The 16,927-nt window shown below is 34.3% G+C and overlaps 2 protein-coding genes across 2 annotated transcripts in view; one reads left to right on the plus strand and one right to left on the minus strand.

Moving 5' to 3' along the window:
- Nucleotides 1-4,600, plus strand: part of LOC105337955 (neurogenic locus notch homolog protein 1) — a 193,902-nt gene extending 189,302 nt beyond the window's left edge. The window contains exon 30 of the mRNA XM_066069198.1: nt 4,334-4,600. Within this exon, the coding sequence (XP_065925270.1) occupies nt 4,334-4,438 (105 nt within the window). The 3' untranslated portion in view covers nt 4,439-4,600. The remainder of the gene's footprint in view (nt 1-4,333) is intronic.
- Nucleotides 4,601-10,314: 5,714 nt separating this feature from the next.
- LOC136270702 (uncharacterized) lies at nt 10,315-15,590 on the minus strand. Its single transcript, XM_066069116.1, has 3 exons — nt 15,015-15,590; nt 13,352-13,544; nt 10,315-12,605 (listed from the first exon to the last, which is right to left on the minus strand). The coding sequence occupies exons 1-3, from the start codon at nt 15,215-15,217 to the stop codon at nt 11,958-11,960; spliced, it is 1,044 nt and encodes a 347-aa protein (XP_065925188.1). The 5' UTR covers nt 15,218-15,590; the 3' UTR covers nt 10,315-11,957.
- Between the last annotated feature and the right edge of the window lie 1,337 nt (nt 15,591-16,927).

Genomic DNA, 16,927 nt, shown 5'->3' on the forward strand with positions numbered 1-16,927 from the left:
TTCAAATACCTGAAAAAACAAATTTGTAAAGGAACACCAATAAATATTTTTCGCTTTGAAATTATCTACCGTATATGTATAAAAATACATATATTTATATCTACATATCAGCTTAATTAAGATATTCAGCACATTTTCTTCAGAAATGAAGATATCAGTTTGATAAAAAACCAAACTTGCCAAATGGCAAACCACAAAATGTGGTGAAAGAAACTTCAGTAAATCCATAGTGATAAAATATTTATCTCTATTACAACATAGCGCAAATTGCCTGATATTTCTCATACAAGTTTATGGGAAATAATTCCCAATTAATCAATAAATTTGTTTATTTTGAAGAATTTAAAACTGCCAAAAACAATTTTGAAATCAAACTCTGAAATCAAAAACAAATGCAAGCATTCTAAACTTTAAATCTTCTTTACCAAAAATACCAGATCCGAGTTTACCACGTGTGTAAAACTCCTTTGCTACTGGAAGATCCTTCCAATCTACAATATGTGACCTGTAAACTTCAGAAATTAAAATTGGCCAAAAGGCTGATGATTCCCATAGCGGAACTACTAATGTTCCATATCCTTTGCATTCGTTCAAATTCTCCAAAACTCTTGGAATAAGATAAAATGGCGGTACGATCCATGCATTCAAACCTGTCCAATTAATAGTAAATGCATCAACTGCATACGTAAAAGGATTCCAATACCTGGAACAAAATTTATCTACCTTTGCATTGTAATCACAAGCAAATAAATCAATATCATACGGACCCCATTCCCGTGATAGGTCATCAAAAACACCTTTTTCACGATTCTCCAATCATCAAAGTCGACAATTCTGCTCAAATAATCTGCTTGCTCATTGAGTTCTCTTGGTATCCATTCAATTTCAATACCAATCTTATATTCTAAACAAATTTGAAAAATGTTCATTGCAAGATCTTGTAAGTTATTTTTCATACTCCCTTTTTGAACAATGGAAACAACATTTGCGTTGTCTGTAAACCATTTTATATTCTCACCTTTGAGAAATTGTACAAATGACCGAAGAACTCTATCCACCGCGGCCAATTCTCTCCATGTGGAACTCATAATTCTCTCAGATTCTTCCCATAAACCATGAGAAACATTTTTACCTGTCCGTACGCAATAACCGCCATAACCAGTATCACTTGCATCTGTGTACACTACCAGATTAGAACTGGGTTTAACTTTCATATCCCTTCTATTCAACATATCTAAAGACGATTTCCAGAAACTTATCTGTTTTTTACTTTCCTCAGAAATTAAAATCATGCTATTCCATGTTGGAGCAGACACAATGTCAATACTAAGACATTTGGTCATTAACTGGGCTACACTTCCGATAACAACAGACATAGATATGATTTGTCCAACTAAACTTGCTAGTCGTCTTACCTTTATTCTGCAATTCTGGTTCATAAAATGCTCAATTTTGAAAACTGTTTTTTGAATCTTAAATACACGCTTTTCAGGAATGTAAATTTTCCCCATATTACAATCCAAAACAACACCAAGATACTCGATAACTTGACAAGGGATCCACGTGGACTTTTCCACTTTAGGCACAAAACCTGAACAAACTAAATCATACTGTACCTCTTTGGATATTTTTGCATGCTTCGTCATACTTACTATGGCAGCCAAACCCATCATCTAAATACATAAGTACAGTTTTACCTTCTCTACGCCATTTCTTAACTAAGGGTCCTGCGAGTTTAGTAAAAATATATGGCGCAGATGTGAGACCAAATGGCAAAACATTAAAACAGAAATATCGATCTTGAACACCAAATTTCCATGAAAATCCTAAATATTTTCTATGGTCAGGAAAAATATCTACATGGTGATATGCACTTGTGATGTCAAATTTAAAACACCAACTATTTTTATTTGTATACATAAGAGCGGTTCTTATATCGTCATATTTCACAGACTGTTTCCATACATGCTTATTAACTTCCCTTAAATCTAATATAAGCCTTCTTTTCCCACTGGAGTTCACTGAAACAGAAAGAGGATTAGTAACCAAAAACTCTGTATTTTGTTCGGATATCAAACCGTTTTCTAATAGCTCCATTATTGCTCCCTGTACGAAAACATCTTCCTGTAAAGCAGATTTATTATTATGCGAAAAGCTCTGCTGTGGTAAAGAATAAAAAGGTATTTTATAACCATCCTGAATAGTATCTATGATATAATGACAAGCATCAGTGCATTTCCAAAATTCAATATTTGATTTTAATCGCCCTCTAACAGAGACTTTGCCACCTTCTTTATACTCATAGCATTCGTTAAACTCATCAACACAACTTTTTCCATCATAATACTTATCTTTTATTAAAGATGATTCTTTAGACTGTTTAGCCTCTCTATTTAGCGGACTTAAGCTCCGGGCATTCTTTTCTTTGCTGATTGGGTTTTCCGCAGTGGAAACAACCAATGGGAAATCTGGATGCAGCTGGCATGATGGGGAAGCCAAAGGGCGTTGGGCCACGAAAAGGCTGTCTAGCTGGAAAAGGAAAATAAGGAGCACTGCTCCTAACATTAGAATAGCTACTCTTAGATTTCAGTTTTTCTTTTTGCTTCTCCTTTTCTTTCTTTTCTTTCATGGCTTTATTTTCCGCTTTAAACATTCGTTTTTCGTCATCCGAATCATCAGCCAATGGATTGGTTACATAATTTTTCACTGTACTCCACCCACAAGGTGATGCATCAGCCATTTTGATAAGTTTGTTACGTTTATTACAAAGTTCAACTGATTCATGAATAAGTTCCTTGCAATAATCATATTTATTGTTATTCAAGGCCCATGAAGCCTGCGTCAACGTATCAATAATCTTCTCGTTATGTTCAAATTGATCTTTGTTACCTGGATGTTTCCAGACTATCGCTTGTTCTGACTTTAACTTCTTCACTTCAGACGATACGGAGGAAGTTGCCCCCTGTAATTCTCTTTTAAAATTATCAAGTTGCATTGCCATAGTATTCTCCATGTCCATTTTCTGTTCATTCATTTTGTTGAGAATGGCTTGTAGCATGTCTGCCTGAGCCCCGCTCGACATCTCCTCGTTCTGCATGCCGAATTTAAACTTTCCGCTGTACGTGTCGTCCTAAACTGGTATTTAACACCTGAGTAATTCTTTATATAGCCTTGCTAATAAACCGGTTCTTAAGAACCAGGTGACACAAACAGGTATTCGAATGAAAACCTTATATATCCGGATAATTAATTCATTATTATACCAAGTAGAAATTGATTTCTGTCTAATTCGTCCCTCAAACGAAAGAAATCATATTTTCATTGAGATGAACCTCTTTGACTTTATTTTTTTTTTTTTTCAAAACTGTGCCCCTCTCTATATTTAGATGCATTACGAGACTCAGGTAATTGATCGTTAGGAGAGTCGCTAGCTGTATTCAGGCCGTTGTCCAGACGACGGTGCATGTGCTTGTAGAGCTAGACGTTCACATGTTTAACGCCCCACTGTACTGGGAGATGTGTTAATAAAATGGCTCCAATGCATGGTAATTAAACTCAACATTCCTACAATACACGGCCGTCATATAAAGGATAATACGTATGACTGGAATGACAAATGTACGCTGGCAATTTAAACGAACACGGTAGTGATTCCCATAGAATATTTTCTTTTATAGCATAACAGAATACTGATTTACTATTTTCATCGTTGAGATGATTTTAAAAAGTGAACTTAATATTCGACTATAATACTATTTCAATCCAAAGCCACTGATTTTAAGGTACGGTTATTAGGGATATTGCTTATGACTCGCCCCGCGTTTTGCGTTTTTAGCTATTTGCAAAAACATCTACAAACGAAGATATCAAACAGCTTTCATCAGCAATTTATAAATTATTAAGTACAATGTACATACACAATTTTAAAGAGTTAATAAAATAAATTATTCTTACATAAAGTTTGCACCTGTGTAATTTAATTTCTACATCGGCACTTGGTCCTAACATAATGTTCTAAGGTTCAGGAGTCAATGAAATGTACTTGATCACCAAATGAAGTGATTTTCATGTTTATTGCATATGTGAGTTTGTTAAATCTAACTAAACAATTATTATATGAATGCTCTTGTTACAGGAGGTCACTCACATTCACATCAATGTACTTACCAGCCATACATTTGACTTGAGATTATTTGAAAAGATATATTAATTATACACAAGAAATTCGTCGTTAGGAGTAGACAAGTTTAAACATTTTGAATTTAATGATCTAAATGTCAAATGCACGACACCTGGGTATTAATTGTATTGGTTTTCTTCCCTTAATTTATAGATTGGGTTTCAAGGCACCGATGGAAGCTCCGGCCATTATTTCAATTGGAGTAACAGTTTAATAGCGATGGATGACGTTAAACTGATGCCAAATCGATGTCCTTGAACTTCGTAAAGAGGTCAGAGGTCAAACAAAGCCGTCAAGACGACCATGAATATTATGATATACATATGAACATTTCCTCTGTCATTTGCATTCATATTATATTAATGGATACATGTACATTGCATAATTATCTTCGATAACATAAATTAAGTGAGCATTTTATTATTATCCCTCTTGTTGTTTTCTTTTTAAATTATTTGTTCGAGTTTGATTTTATTTCTTCCGGTCCGTCTCGATAAAAAGGTGGAGGTATAAAATTCTCGCTTGACAGTCTCCGTACATGATTTATCAAAATTTTCTTCCCTAACAGTAGCATACTTAGGACAAGAGAGATGTGCGTCTTCAATCTTTCCAGGCGAATGGAGAGGGCTTGATGTTATATTGCATCTATGAAGTTCTACATTAAATAACACACAATTTTGACGGAGTCTTGTGTGTAAAATATTAGTACGTCTTTTCCCAGTCTAACTGAAATAAGGTGGAGTTACTGTTAGGGATTTAAAAGTTTTGTTTTTAAATAAAAACCTATTTCCTGGAACTCCTCTAATGATTTAATGAATAGCTACATCATACATGTATCTTGTGATATGAAAGGGGCTGTCCTATAGACGTGCAGTAAGGTTTTTAAATATATAAATTTTATCCTGGTAGACAAGTAGTGGCAGAAGATTTATTTAACGTGTATCTCTCCTTTAAGTGTAAACAAAATAACGTTTTACTTTCTTATAATAAAAGAAATCTTACACTTAGACTTTTCATAATTGTCAGATCATCAAATGAAATTAAAATAGGAAATTAAAATGTGGTCGAAAACACTTTATAAACTAATAAAAAAATGTTTTCCTAAAAAAGAATTAAATTTACACTTTTTATGATTGACATATAAAATGTTAAGATATGATTGAAGTTTTGTTTTCTCTCTGGAGATAAATATATAATATTCAAGTTAAACTTATTGATAATAAGTGTTTGAAATTTAATGATTATCCTCAACTCTCATCAAACTTGGTTCCAAAGATTCAGTCTCTTCTTACATTTTAACAGTGCCAGAGTAATTTCTTGACTTGTATTTTTCTCTAGATGCACATAATAAAAAATTAGAAATTGCTTTGTAATCTTTAACATGTAAGATAAACAAAATGTTCTGTGTAATCGGGACGATTATAAACTCTCCTAACCAAGCAGGGTCATCATTGTTAAATATTATCCGTATATTGCTATATAATTATGCTATATAATTATAAATAAGATATAATAATTGATTATTTCCGGTTCTGAAAGGTCAGTATCTTAAACAGGGCATAATTGCAGAATTTATTTTACGTCACATAAATTTTGCTCATTACCTGATCGTTTGTTATGACTTATGATAATATTATATATACGCACAAGTGAATACGCTAAAACTATACAACTTGAACAGGTCATGCAAATGTGTTCGTTGTGAAAAAAATGATACGACACTATAGAGATGCCACGCAAGCAAGCAAGGGAGGCAAACGTTTGTTAAATAAAATGTTCTTTGATTGCAATATTTTATTTGCTTTGCAGACGAGAACTGAGGTCAGGCAATAAAAAGGATCAAACGGTAAATAAATAGGTACATTTAACTAATTGGAACGATTTGAACGATTTCGACTGTAGAGAAGACGGAAATGAGAGAAGTAGAGAGGATGAAGATTAACGTATTCAGATTTGGATCATGTAAAAAAAATAACCAATTATAAATTAATATAATATTTTAATTTACGCACAAATGTGTATTCGGATATAATGTAAATTAAATGTAAGCAAATTTATTCACTAACTTTGTATACAATAAGCACAAGGAAATTTACTTTACTGGAACTTCGCCTTTTATCATAGATATTTCCATTCATTTTTAAAAAAAAATAATTTCAATAATTGATATTATATCGGTAAAATTAGTGCTTGTACATGCTAAATGTTTCCGATCCCTGCTTTTCTTTTTATCACATACATAATGCATATCTAGGCCAAAACAAACTTGTATATGTTTATCATAATGCAAAAATTTACAGGTATACACTAACACAATTAAAGAAAACCATTTTTAAAATTATTTGCATTCGTTTTTATCGGCTGGACGGTTTTCTATTTTACCTTTTAAGATATTTACTTCCCACAATGACATAAAAGGGACATCTCTAAGTTTATAATTTTTTATCGGTTAACTTAAGGGAAGGTAAATTTCGAATTTCAAGTTTCTAAATTTTGCATGCAATGGTCACTACCTAATAAGTACGACCCCCCATCCCCACCCCCAATTTTTACAGCCATATAAGAATGTTTCCTCAATTACTATAATCTATTAAAAAATTGGTACAATTACGAAAATGGTCTGTACTGCCAATCAGCACGTTACACAGACTAAACAGCAAATCCTTCCAAACATGTCAAGGGTATCAATTTTTAATGCAACTTCTTTAAGGACCGAGATCTGTCCGTGCAAGTCCGTTTTTTCTCCCAGTGAAGTTTAAGTTAAATTGATATAGACAAGAAAGTTAGCGTAATTGTTTAAAAAATCAGCCTCATTTGAGTTTTTTTTTTATCTTTCATCTTCAGTCGACTGAATGACAGTGCTTTACGCTGTGGAAAGTAAAAATAATCATATTTTATCTGTTGGAAATTATGAAGCTACATAATTTAGTAGAATGACTGACAAAACGCGATTAAATTCATTGTAGCCCCCCTCCCCCTTCATAGTTCACCGGCAGGGGACTATTTAGTTAGCAATGCTTAGTGCCTCTGATGCTTCTTTATTGATCCAGCGCCTTCATTGAGTTATTGTTTTTCTTTCACATTCGACGCTTCTTACATCAATTTCTTCAATTGTTCCCGATTTTACTTTATAATATTTTTTACACAAAAAGAATCTATAGTGAATTCTAATGCTTCATCAATACTTCAGTGTTTTAATAGCGACTGGATCTCAATACAAACAATGCAATTAATATGCTTAATAAACGATTAAATAAGGTTAAACGAAAACAAATAGTTCTTCCATTGCACTTAAACTGTAAACGTGTTTAGCTAAATATTTAATCGTCGGGCCTAAAATCCTCTTTCAAGAGATTTGTGCAAACAGAAAAAAGAGTTGCACACTATTCTACATCATGTAACCATGTCAATAGACAGTTCAAACAACACTACTACAAATACTCTATTTATCAGGACACCGTTGACATGAACTCTGATAAGAACCGCCACTATAACAAGATACATGTATATTACGTGCTCATGCATGGAGACCGATAGACTACTAGTGGCAATGTGGTTGTTCATCTTTGATCAACATTTGGATGTTTATGTAGTAGAAGAATACTGTTTGAATGTATACGACAACTCGTCATAGATCTTAAAGAAAACGAGCCAATGAAAAAGGTGAATAAGATGAATGTTGATCATTATTCAAGTTCCCATCTAATAATTCAAATTAGTACTATACCAGAGATTTTACAAAAAATGTCTTTACCATTATAAAAAGTTTTCTCCTTTGTTATCTAATAACACTTTGCATGCCTTTTGAAGGGGGGGGGGGTGTTGTTATTGAAGACTCGATGCATCCAGGAAATCAAAAGATAGTGATTCTTAAGAAAGGTATTACCTTATTATTATTTCAAATCAAAAGTATTACAAACTAGAGACGAGCTCGTTGCAAGCAACGATTAGGTTTTCCGTCGTAGCTGCGTCATACTTGTGACGTATTACAAAAAATTGATAGCTGACCATAGTACAATATTAGATGTGTAAACACTGAGAAACAAAGTATTATATATCTGTGACTGCGTAGATTTTACAGTGATAGAGAATTCGTCTGGATCTGCATCGGTCGTGTGCAGTACGAACCGGGTGAGGGAATGTTGGCGTAAAGTGTATAAGGTTGTGGCGCGCTGTGGGCCGTAAGCTAAAACGAAGGGTAGGTTTGCCGTATTCCCGAAGGTCCACCAGTACACAGTTCCAGAGAAATAAACAGGCAATTGATGCAAGATTCCACATTATTGGACGAGACTCAACAATGGCAACATTATAACAATTTAACAGACAGACATGTTACAAACAATTCGGATATGGCCAGTAGTGGCCTCCGGACTCAAGACTCTGGGAGAGTCGGACGTGGCCGGGGCTGGCCGACGTATTCCAGACTGCGCATTGACAATTGTACATAACTATTTATAAGAATCTTAACAATGAGTATAAATTGACAGGTAATGATATAAGTAAGCTGAGTGAAAGGTTCACAGATATAAAATAATTAAATAAACTCAGTGAGTCTTTAATGTCCAAGAAATGAAAATCTGATAATTGCACAATGATGTTTTAAGAGATTAACAGTCCTTGAGACATGACACTCTGTCTCTTTGAAATCACATATAAAGTCTGAAAAGTGTCAATCACTAAATAAAAAAGTAACTTTGTAAGATATGAACTGTGAGAAAAAATTACGATTTTTACAAGTAAAGTCAACAAAAAAAAATATAATTAAACAGTGCAATTTGCACGATGATGCTACATGTTTATAAGCAAATACAGATCTTAACACATTGTCTCTAGTTTGATTCGCCGCATTTTATTCACAGAGTGGGACTGTGGTTATGCCCGGTACGAAAGAAAACAAGAGGCCCACAGGCCTTGACGGTCACCTGAGTACAATAGGTGGTAGATTTTGTATGGTCAACTGTCTTAAACGGTAGCATTTGTGAACATTGTGTTTTGTGAACATGGATTTTAAGCAAAAGTTGATTTTGATTTAAGACAGTGTTGAAAAATTGATTGGGTAAATTTGTTAAAACCAAGGAATTGTAGATGTGCAGTTATAACACATGAAGCACATACATGCAACTTGGCAAGCGGTGTCGAGCACTTGCTCTGCTGAACATGTTTAAAAGGTCTAAAAGCCCATATTAAGCTATGGTGTCAGCCATTAAAAAAATTGTGTATTTATTGTGCATAAAAATGTGCGGTTGTTTACGTCTGATTAACTTTTGTTAACGTAAATTTTGTGGGGAAAATAGTATTACTAAAATGTTTATGCAAATTACATTTATTTAATGGTATTGTGTCTTGAACTGGGTGCGATTGTATTTCAACACCGTCACAACCCCTGTAAAGTCAAGCGGTTTGTTTAAATGCAAAATTTGCGACTCTTGATGTCGATGTGAATTTCACATTATTCGTTGTTGATTTGTAAAAAGTGTGGAATTTTGATAAAAATTATTCATGGTTTACTGCTGTATGGTTCAAAAGTAAAAAAAAATTTGGTACAAATTGCTGTTTGTATTTGCATATTAGTACTTAAACAAGAGATGTTTGTGAAACATTTATGGCCCCCTCCCTTGGAAACATCCACAAAGAAAATGAACATAAACTGCAAATAACTGATATTTTTCTAAGTTCAAGGGTCATAACTCTGTTGAAAATTGCTCTATCATACTTGAAATAAAACTTGACCTAGATATTATTTATATAAATCTGTATATCAAATCTTATATCCATCTGTGCACCCTCTGCGAAGAAAATGAGCAGAAACTGCAAATAACTGGAATATTTCTATGTCCAAGAGGCATAACTGTCGAAAAATGCTCAATCGCACCCAATATCACACTTGACCTAGAGATTATCATGATAAACCTATATGCCAAATTTAATTTCAATATGTTTACTGTCTCCTAAGAAAATGAGCGAAAATTGCAAAAAACTAGAAAAGTCCAAGGGCTATAACTCTGTCGAAAATTGCTCGATTGTATTCAATATCAAACTTGACCTAGACATTATAATAATAAACGTGTATAAAAACTAGAATTTTTTTAAGTCCAAGGGCCATAACTCTGTCGAAAATTGCTCGATTGTACCCAATATCGAACTTGACCCTGATATTATCATGATAAACGTATATATACCAAATTTCGAAGAAAATGAACAGAAACTCTTGGTGGACCGCCCGACAGACAGCAGCAAAGCAATATTACCTCTCTTCTTTGATGGGGGGCATAAAAAGAAACGAGGAGATACAACTGCATAGTACTAAATTTTATTCATTCACTGATACAAATTATTTATTTGTACATATTTGTACTAGAAAAACAAACAAGCAGCTACAACTGCATAGTACCAAATTTTTTTAAATTGCCGATACAAATTGCTTATTTGTACTTATAATTGTATTAAAAAAACCAAAAAAACAAATGAGCAGCTACAAGTGCATAGTACCAAGATTTTTAAGTTGCTTATTTGTACTTGTATATTTGTACAAAAAAAATAAACAATGAGCAGCTACAACTTTAAAGTACCAATTTTTTTAACTGATACAAATTGCTGATTTGTACTTAACAAAAAGTATACAGTTTCTTTGATATATTCCTCAATTTTGGATGTGTGTAATGTCCAACACATGTGTGTAGCCAATGTTGAGTTTCACAGTTAGAGATACGGAATTGAGAAGTTGTGTTTCCAACTGATTTGGATCAAGGACAAGGTCTGGACGACCTCAACACCAAATCCGGTATTATTAACTTGGTGTTGTTGTTGTCGACTTGAGCGACTACCTCACATTTATATTGTTTTGTGATGTCGAGGGTTCTTTGTCTCATGTTGCGAGATTGGCATTTTATGGTGTCAAGCTCAGAGTTGAAGTTCCCCACGTCTTTGCTGCAGACTGAGCATTTGTTGGCCGCGGTGCATGCAGCAGACTTGATGCGAATAATTTTGTACTTATAATTGTATTAAAAAAACAAAAAAAAACAAACGAGCATCTACAAGTGCATAGTACCAAGATTTTTAAGTCATCTTATTTGTACTTGTATATTTGTACAAAAAAAAAATAAAAAATGAACAGCTACAACTTTAAAGTACCAATATTTTTAACCGATACAAATTGCTGATTTGTACTTAACAAAAAGTATACAGTTTCTTTGATAAATCCCTCAATTTTGGATGTGTGTAATGTCCAACACATGTGTGCAGCCAATGTTGAGTTTCACAGTTAGAGATACGGAATTGAGAAGTTGTGTTTCCAACTGATTTGGATCAAGGACAAGGTCTGGACGGCCTCTCAACACTAAATCCGGTATTATTAACTTGGTGTTGTTGTTGTCGACTTGAGCGACTACCTCACATTTGTATTGTTTTGTGATGTCGAGGGTTCTTTGTCTCATGTTGCAAGATTGACATTTTAAGGTGTCAAGCTCAGAGTTGAAGTTTCCCACGTCTTTGCTGCAGACTGAGCATTTGTTGGCCGCTGTGCATGCAGCAGACTTGATGCGAATAATTTTGTACTTATAATTGTATTAAAAAAACAAAAAAAACAAACGGGCATCTACAAGTGCATAGTACCAAGATTTTTAAGTCATCAATACAAATTGCTTATTTGTACTTGTATATTTGTACAAAAAAAAAATAAAAAATGAGCAGCTACAACTTTAAAGTACCAATTTTTTTAACCGATACAAATTGCTGATTTGTACTTAACAAAAAGTATACAGTTTCTTTGATAAATCCCTCAATTTTGGATGTGTGTAATGTCCAACACATGTGTGCAGCCAATGTTGAGTTTCACAGTTAGAGATACGGAATTGAGGAGTTGTGTTTCCAACTGATTTGGATCAAGGACAAGGTCTGGACGGCCTCTCAACACTAAATCCGGTATTATTAACTTGGTGTTGTTGTTGTCGACTTGAGCGACTACCTCACATTTATATTGTTTTGTGATGTCGAGGGTTCTTTGTCTCATGTTGCAAGATTGGCATTTTATGGTGTCAAGCTCAGAGTTGAAGTTCCCCACGTCTTTGCTGCAGACTGAGCATTTGTTGGCCGCGGTGCATGCAGCAGACTTGATGCGAATAATTTTTTCTACTGAAATGGGTTTCTTTTCAGATTCTACAATGGGGCCAATGTCATTGGTTGCTTCAAAGGCTGTATCTGGGCATGTAGTAAGAGTTTTGATGTTGTCGAAATTTCTCACTGCTACATTGGTTATTTTGTATGACTGGGCGAGTTTTATGGAGTCAAAGTGGGCTTCCCACAAACAGCAGGAGATTGAGCTGGTAGAATCAGCAACGATAATGTGTTTGCAATCCATTACTTGCCCTGACCGGGTTGTGCGCGATTCTGTAGGTCCAATGTCAATAACTTTGATTGCAATGGTTGCCTGAAGAAGAGAAGAACAGATTTACAATTGAATAAAAACCATGTTGAGTTATAATATTAATTTTTAAGTAAAAATCTGAAGTTAATTACATAATGTACAGTTATATCAAATATGTTATTTATAATACAAGATACACATTATTTATGGTACACAAGTGAACACATTCATTATTCTGAAGTTCTGTGATTTGTGTTTGTCAAATAAACAAAGTGTATGGTATATCATCTTACAACCAATTTGTTAAGACATTGAATGAAAATTTTTCAACTTAAATTGTCTAACTAGTTAATCAGTTAACATGCTGTATATTCCTTATATGTATACGAATTTGTGACCTTGATTGTTTTTTTGACACTAGCATTTGAGGAACAATGAAGATTTATTATAAGAAGTTTGTAAGCCAAAGGTTTCATAGTAATTGACATATTTTACATTGAAGTCAAATGGTAATAGCCAGATACCCAACTAGACAAATTGCATTTAGTTGAAAAAATCTAGTTTTAATTGGTATAATTTAAAGATAAAGATAATGAATTCTAGGTATACTATCTAATGCAAGTTTCAAAATTAAATTGTTTGAAGAATGGTTCATTAAGGAGATGTCATTAAACAAACAAATTGGTGAATTTTATTCGAATGGATTTCTGGCAGTAGGTGAATCATTGGACATAATATAACAAAAACTTAAAAAGAACTTTGGTTTCATAGGCCAGAATGAAATGAACTGTAAATCTTGTGCGTTTTACCTTTTGAAAAGCATTCAAGTTCTGCTCAATATCTTTGATAGTTGTGGTTTGAAGCGTAGGTGGAGGTTGAAAGTCAAAGTCCAATGCTCTCACTGGAGTAGACAATTCTGATGCAAATCCAACCCTTATGTCAAAGTCTGCTGAAGTTCTATTGCTTGGAACTCTCTGTATGTTCTTGAGGGACACTGGGCTTCTGTAAGCAAAAAAAACACCATTTCATTACTTTTAATAAGCTAAGCAAAGAAGGATTGTGTTGATCAAAGCTAAGTGCGGTGGAGAGAGCCAGTCCACCCCTCAAAAAAAACTTTTTTGTGCAGCAAAGATTTTTTTAAAAATGGAAATAACATGGAGACCCCCCCCCCCCAACTTTTAAGGCACCATGTAAGAAATTGAATTGAAAATAAGGAAATAAACAGTAAAATTGAAGTTAAAGGTATACCCCTCTCTCCCCGAGTAGGAATTTTAGGATTTGTAAAGTAACCTTTTTTATTTTCCGTTCTTTTTCTGCTTGATGAGATTTTTTAGATGAGTCTGCCCCCCCCCCCCCCCCTCCCACTTTCAAAGACGATGTTACGTGCCTGAATTATTACTTGCATTCCACCATAGTACTTAATAGGCAACAAGATATTGACATGCTTGCCTTTGTGTTAGAGCTAGTTTCAAAATAGGGTCGATTTGCAGACTTTGGTGCCAGTTTTTTTCTGTCAGCTGTTCGCTAAAATTTGACGTCTTACGCCATATGCTTGGCCGGCATGAAAGACATGCCGCCAAAACACCCACGCAGTACGACCGTCAGAGCTTGCCGGGTGCTTTACCAACATCAAAGAAATAATTCGCTCAACATTTAGAGATTGCATGTTGGAAATAACTGTTTTCGCAACAATATACCCACATTTTTAATTTTCTACATGATTAAAAAAAGAGTCAGGAATTTTTTTTTAATCTGATGAAGCTTACTTTGCTTAGCATAGGTAAGTTTGGTCGGTCTTTCTCTCTCCATACATTTAACACAAAGTAATTCTAAACATTAGAATAATAATAATACATAAGTGTATGTACTAAAAATAGTTGTTTCACGATTTACAGTAGCCCTACACTATTTCATTAATTTCAATTCAGTGTGCGTGCACTGTTACCGGTTACAACTGCATGCGTTGTTGTGGCGGCGGCGGCAATTCTTTGATGTTGGCAAAGGGATCGGCCGACGAGTCTAGCAAGCAGCCGACGTAAACATTGACTGTCAAGAGGAGGAAAACTCGACGGCATTAGTAACGCGCTTGAATCATTGCCACTTTTTGTTTAAATCAGGATTACATACGTACATGGTCATCGTCTTATAATTTGAAAATTTTTCACTGTTGTTCATTACATCTTATGTAACTAATATAAATGTTGACAAAACAAACATAAATAGTGTTATCGTTTTAATGGAAAATAGCTTTCATTGCTAGCACTGTTCCGGAGAACGCTTCTTTCAAACGTTAGATATAACCTTTAGATGAGGACTCTATCGATCGATGCCTAACGTTTTGACGTCAGGCAAAAGCCATCATTAATATAGGCTACTTTATCGTTAGTCTTTGATAGTTCGTTGAGAAAAGTCTACCTATATTATACAGAAAACGTTTTCAGAATATTACTATATAAAAGCACAAGAACTTACTTTTTCTTTTCCAAGTCTTGGAAGTTGCAGTGTAGGTCTGGCTTGAAACAAACAACGTCCGTAAATTTCAGTTTTTCTTGCATGACGGCGTTGAAATACTTGATGTTTTTGTTTTTTGACGTCTTCACGGGGGATATCATATGGATATAACCATCTATGGTTTCGTTTTCGTCTCTTTTTGGACGTTTCTGTGCGGATGCCATCTTCGCTGTAAGCCGTTTCTCGAAAGAGTGAGAAAATAATTGCGGGAAAAGAGGAAAATACTACGCTAGCATGAAACCTGTATTTTCTTTTGTTTTAATGTGTTATTTGAAGTATTTGAAATATTTATTTCGTCTTATCGTAAAAAAACTAAGTTACCAAACAAATTCTTTTGATATTTGTGTGCGAGATAATATGCATATTGCCTTAAACAGGACAAATAGTCAGAACTATTTTTTGCCGCGATGGAGTAAAGTTTGGTATGATGCAGAATCTGTCCTTATTTGGTAATGCAGTCTCTTGAACACTGCGGTAGTTTTTTCGCGGAAAATTTCGAGAAGGGTATACCAAATAAGGCAAGAAGTTTAGCCTGGGCGCGGACCTGAGAATCTGGTTGTTAGCGGAATTTTCGAGAAGGTAATACCAAATATAGCAAGATTTTTATGAACAAGGACCTGACAATACGTCATCGTCGAGTTTTTTGTGCATGCGGGGTGGGGGGTGGGGGTATGAGCTACTGCGTGATAGAAACGTAAGATTTACGTTTTCCGGTCAATATAACACAACGAATCGATTGTGTAATGTAGAGAGGAATACATCTCATCGATGACTATTTCAATGTGCTGAAAATTATATGAATACAAATAACAGCATTCCAAAAAGAATACTATTCAACGGAAGCATGCTTGAAATGAATTATAATTTTTTTGCTGATCAAAATTCATAAAGGGAATCAGCAAATTTAAGATGAAATTTCGGTTGATTTTCTCCCGAATCTAGTGCATGTACATGTACATTGTATATCATTTCATATTTTGAAAGTAAATTATTTGAAATTATTTTAGGAATGTACATGCATCAAATAAATTGCATGTGATCTTGAAAGCAGAAGAAAACACTGTCAAATTCTTAACTTGTATTTTGGATGGAAGGGTATTAAAGCAGAATCGTGCTTTAAAAGTGTGTACATGTATGTCTGTGTGTGTGTGTGGGGGGGGGGGGGGGTAGCCCAGCCAAGTATCGTCATGATTCCAATTAGGACTTGTCAACTAATCGTCTTGCAAAATTTACTGAGACTTTTCAATAAGTCGCGAAGTCCTGCTTTACCATTGATACAACGGCCGAGATCTCGATTCGATGGATCTGAATGAACTCATCCATTAGCATAGGAACACATCCATTAGCATACTGATAGATCCATATAGAGAGGGGTCACATAAATTTTTTTCATTTGTTTAGTAACAAATAGATACATATAGTTTGGATCCGAAATTTATCGAATTTATATATACGTACTAGACTAGTAGGCTATTTGTTTAACTTGCACCTAGTAAACACGCGGGTTATACCATTTTCAAGGTGAAGTGATGAAATCAGGTCACACGTGTACATGTACCCCGCTTTGGCGATTTTGTTCGTCCTGTTAATATTCCAGCAATATGAATATATATTTGTCTTAATCGAAACTGTTTGTTCGTGAATGATGATAAAAAGCAATTATTAGTTACATTTTACCGTAATAGACTATATAATTCATCTTGTTAAGATGAACCCCCCCCCCCCCCCGACCCCCACTTGTTTTCATCTATGGGTAATCTATTTTTAAATCAGGATTACACACTTGCATGGTGGACAGCCCTATCTTGAATACTGTTGTTTATTATATTCCAAATAACATTTTCAATTGTAAATGTAAATGTTGACACATTAAA

This window comes from Magallana gigas, chromosome 1, assembly GCF_963853765.1.
Source record: "Magallana gigas chromosome 1, xbMagGiga1.1, whole genome shotgun sequence".
NCBI classification, from domain to species: domain Eukaryota; kingdom Metazoa; phylum Mollusca; class Bivalvia; order Ostreida; family Ostreidae; genus Magallana; species Magallana gigas.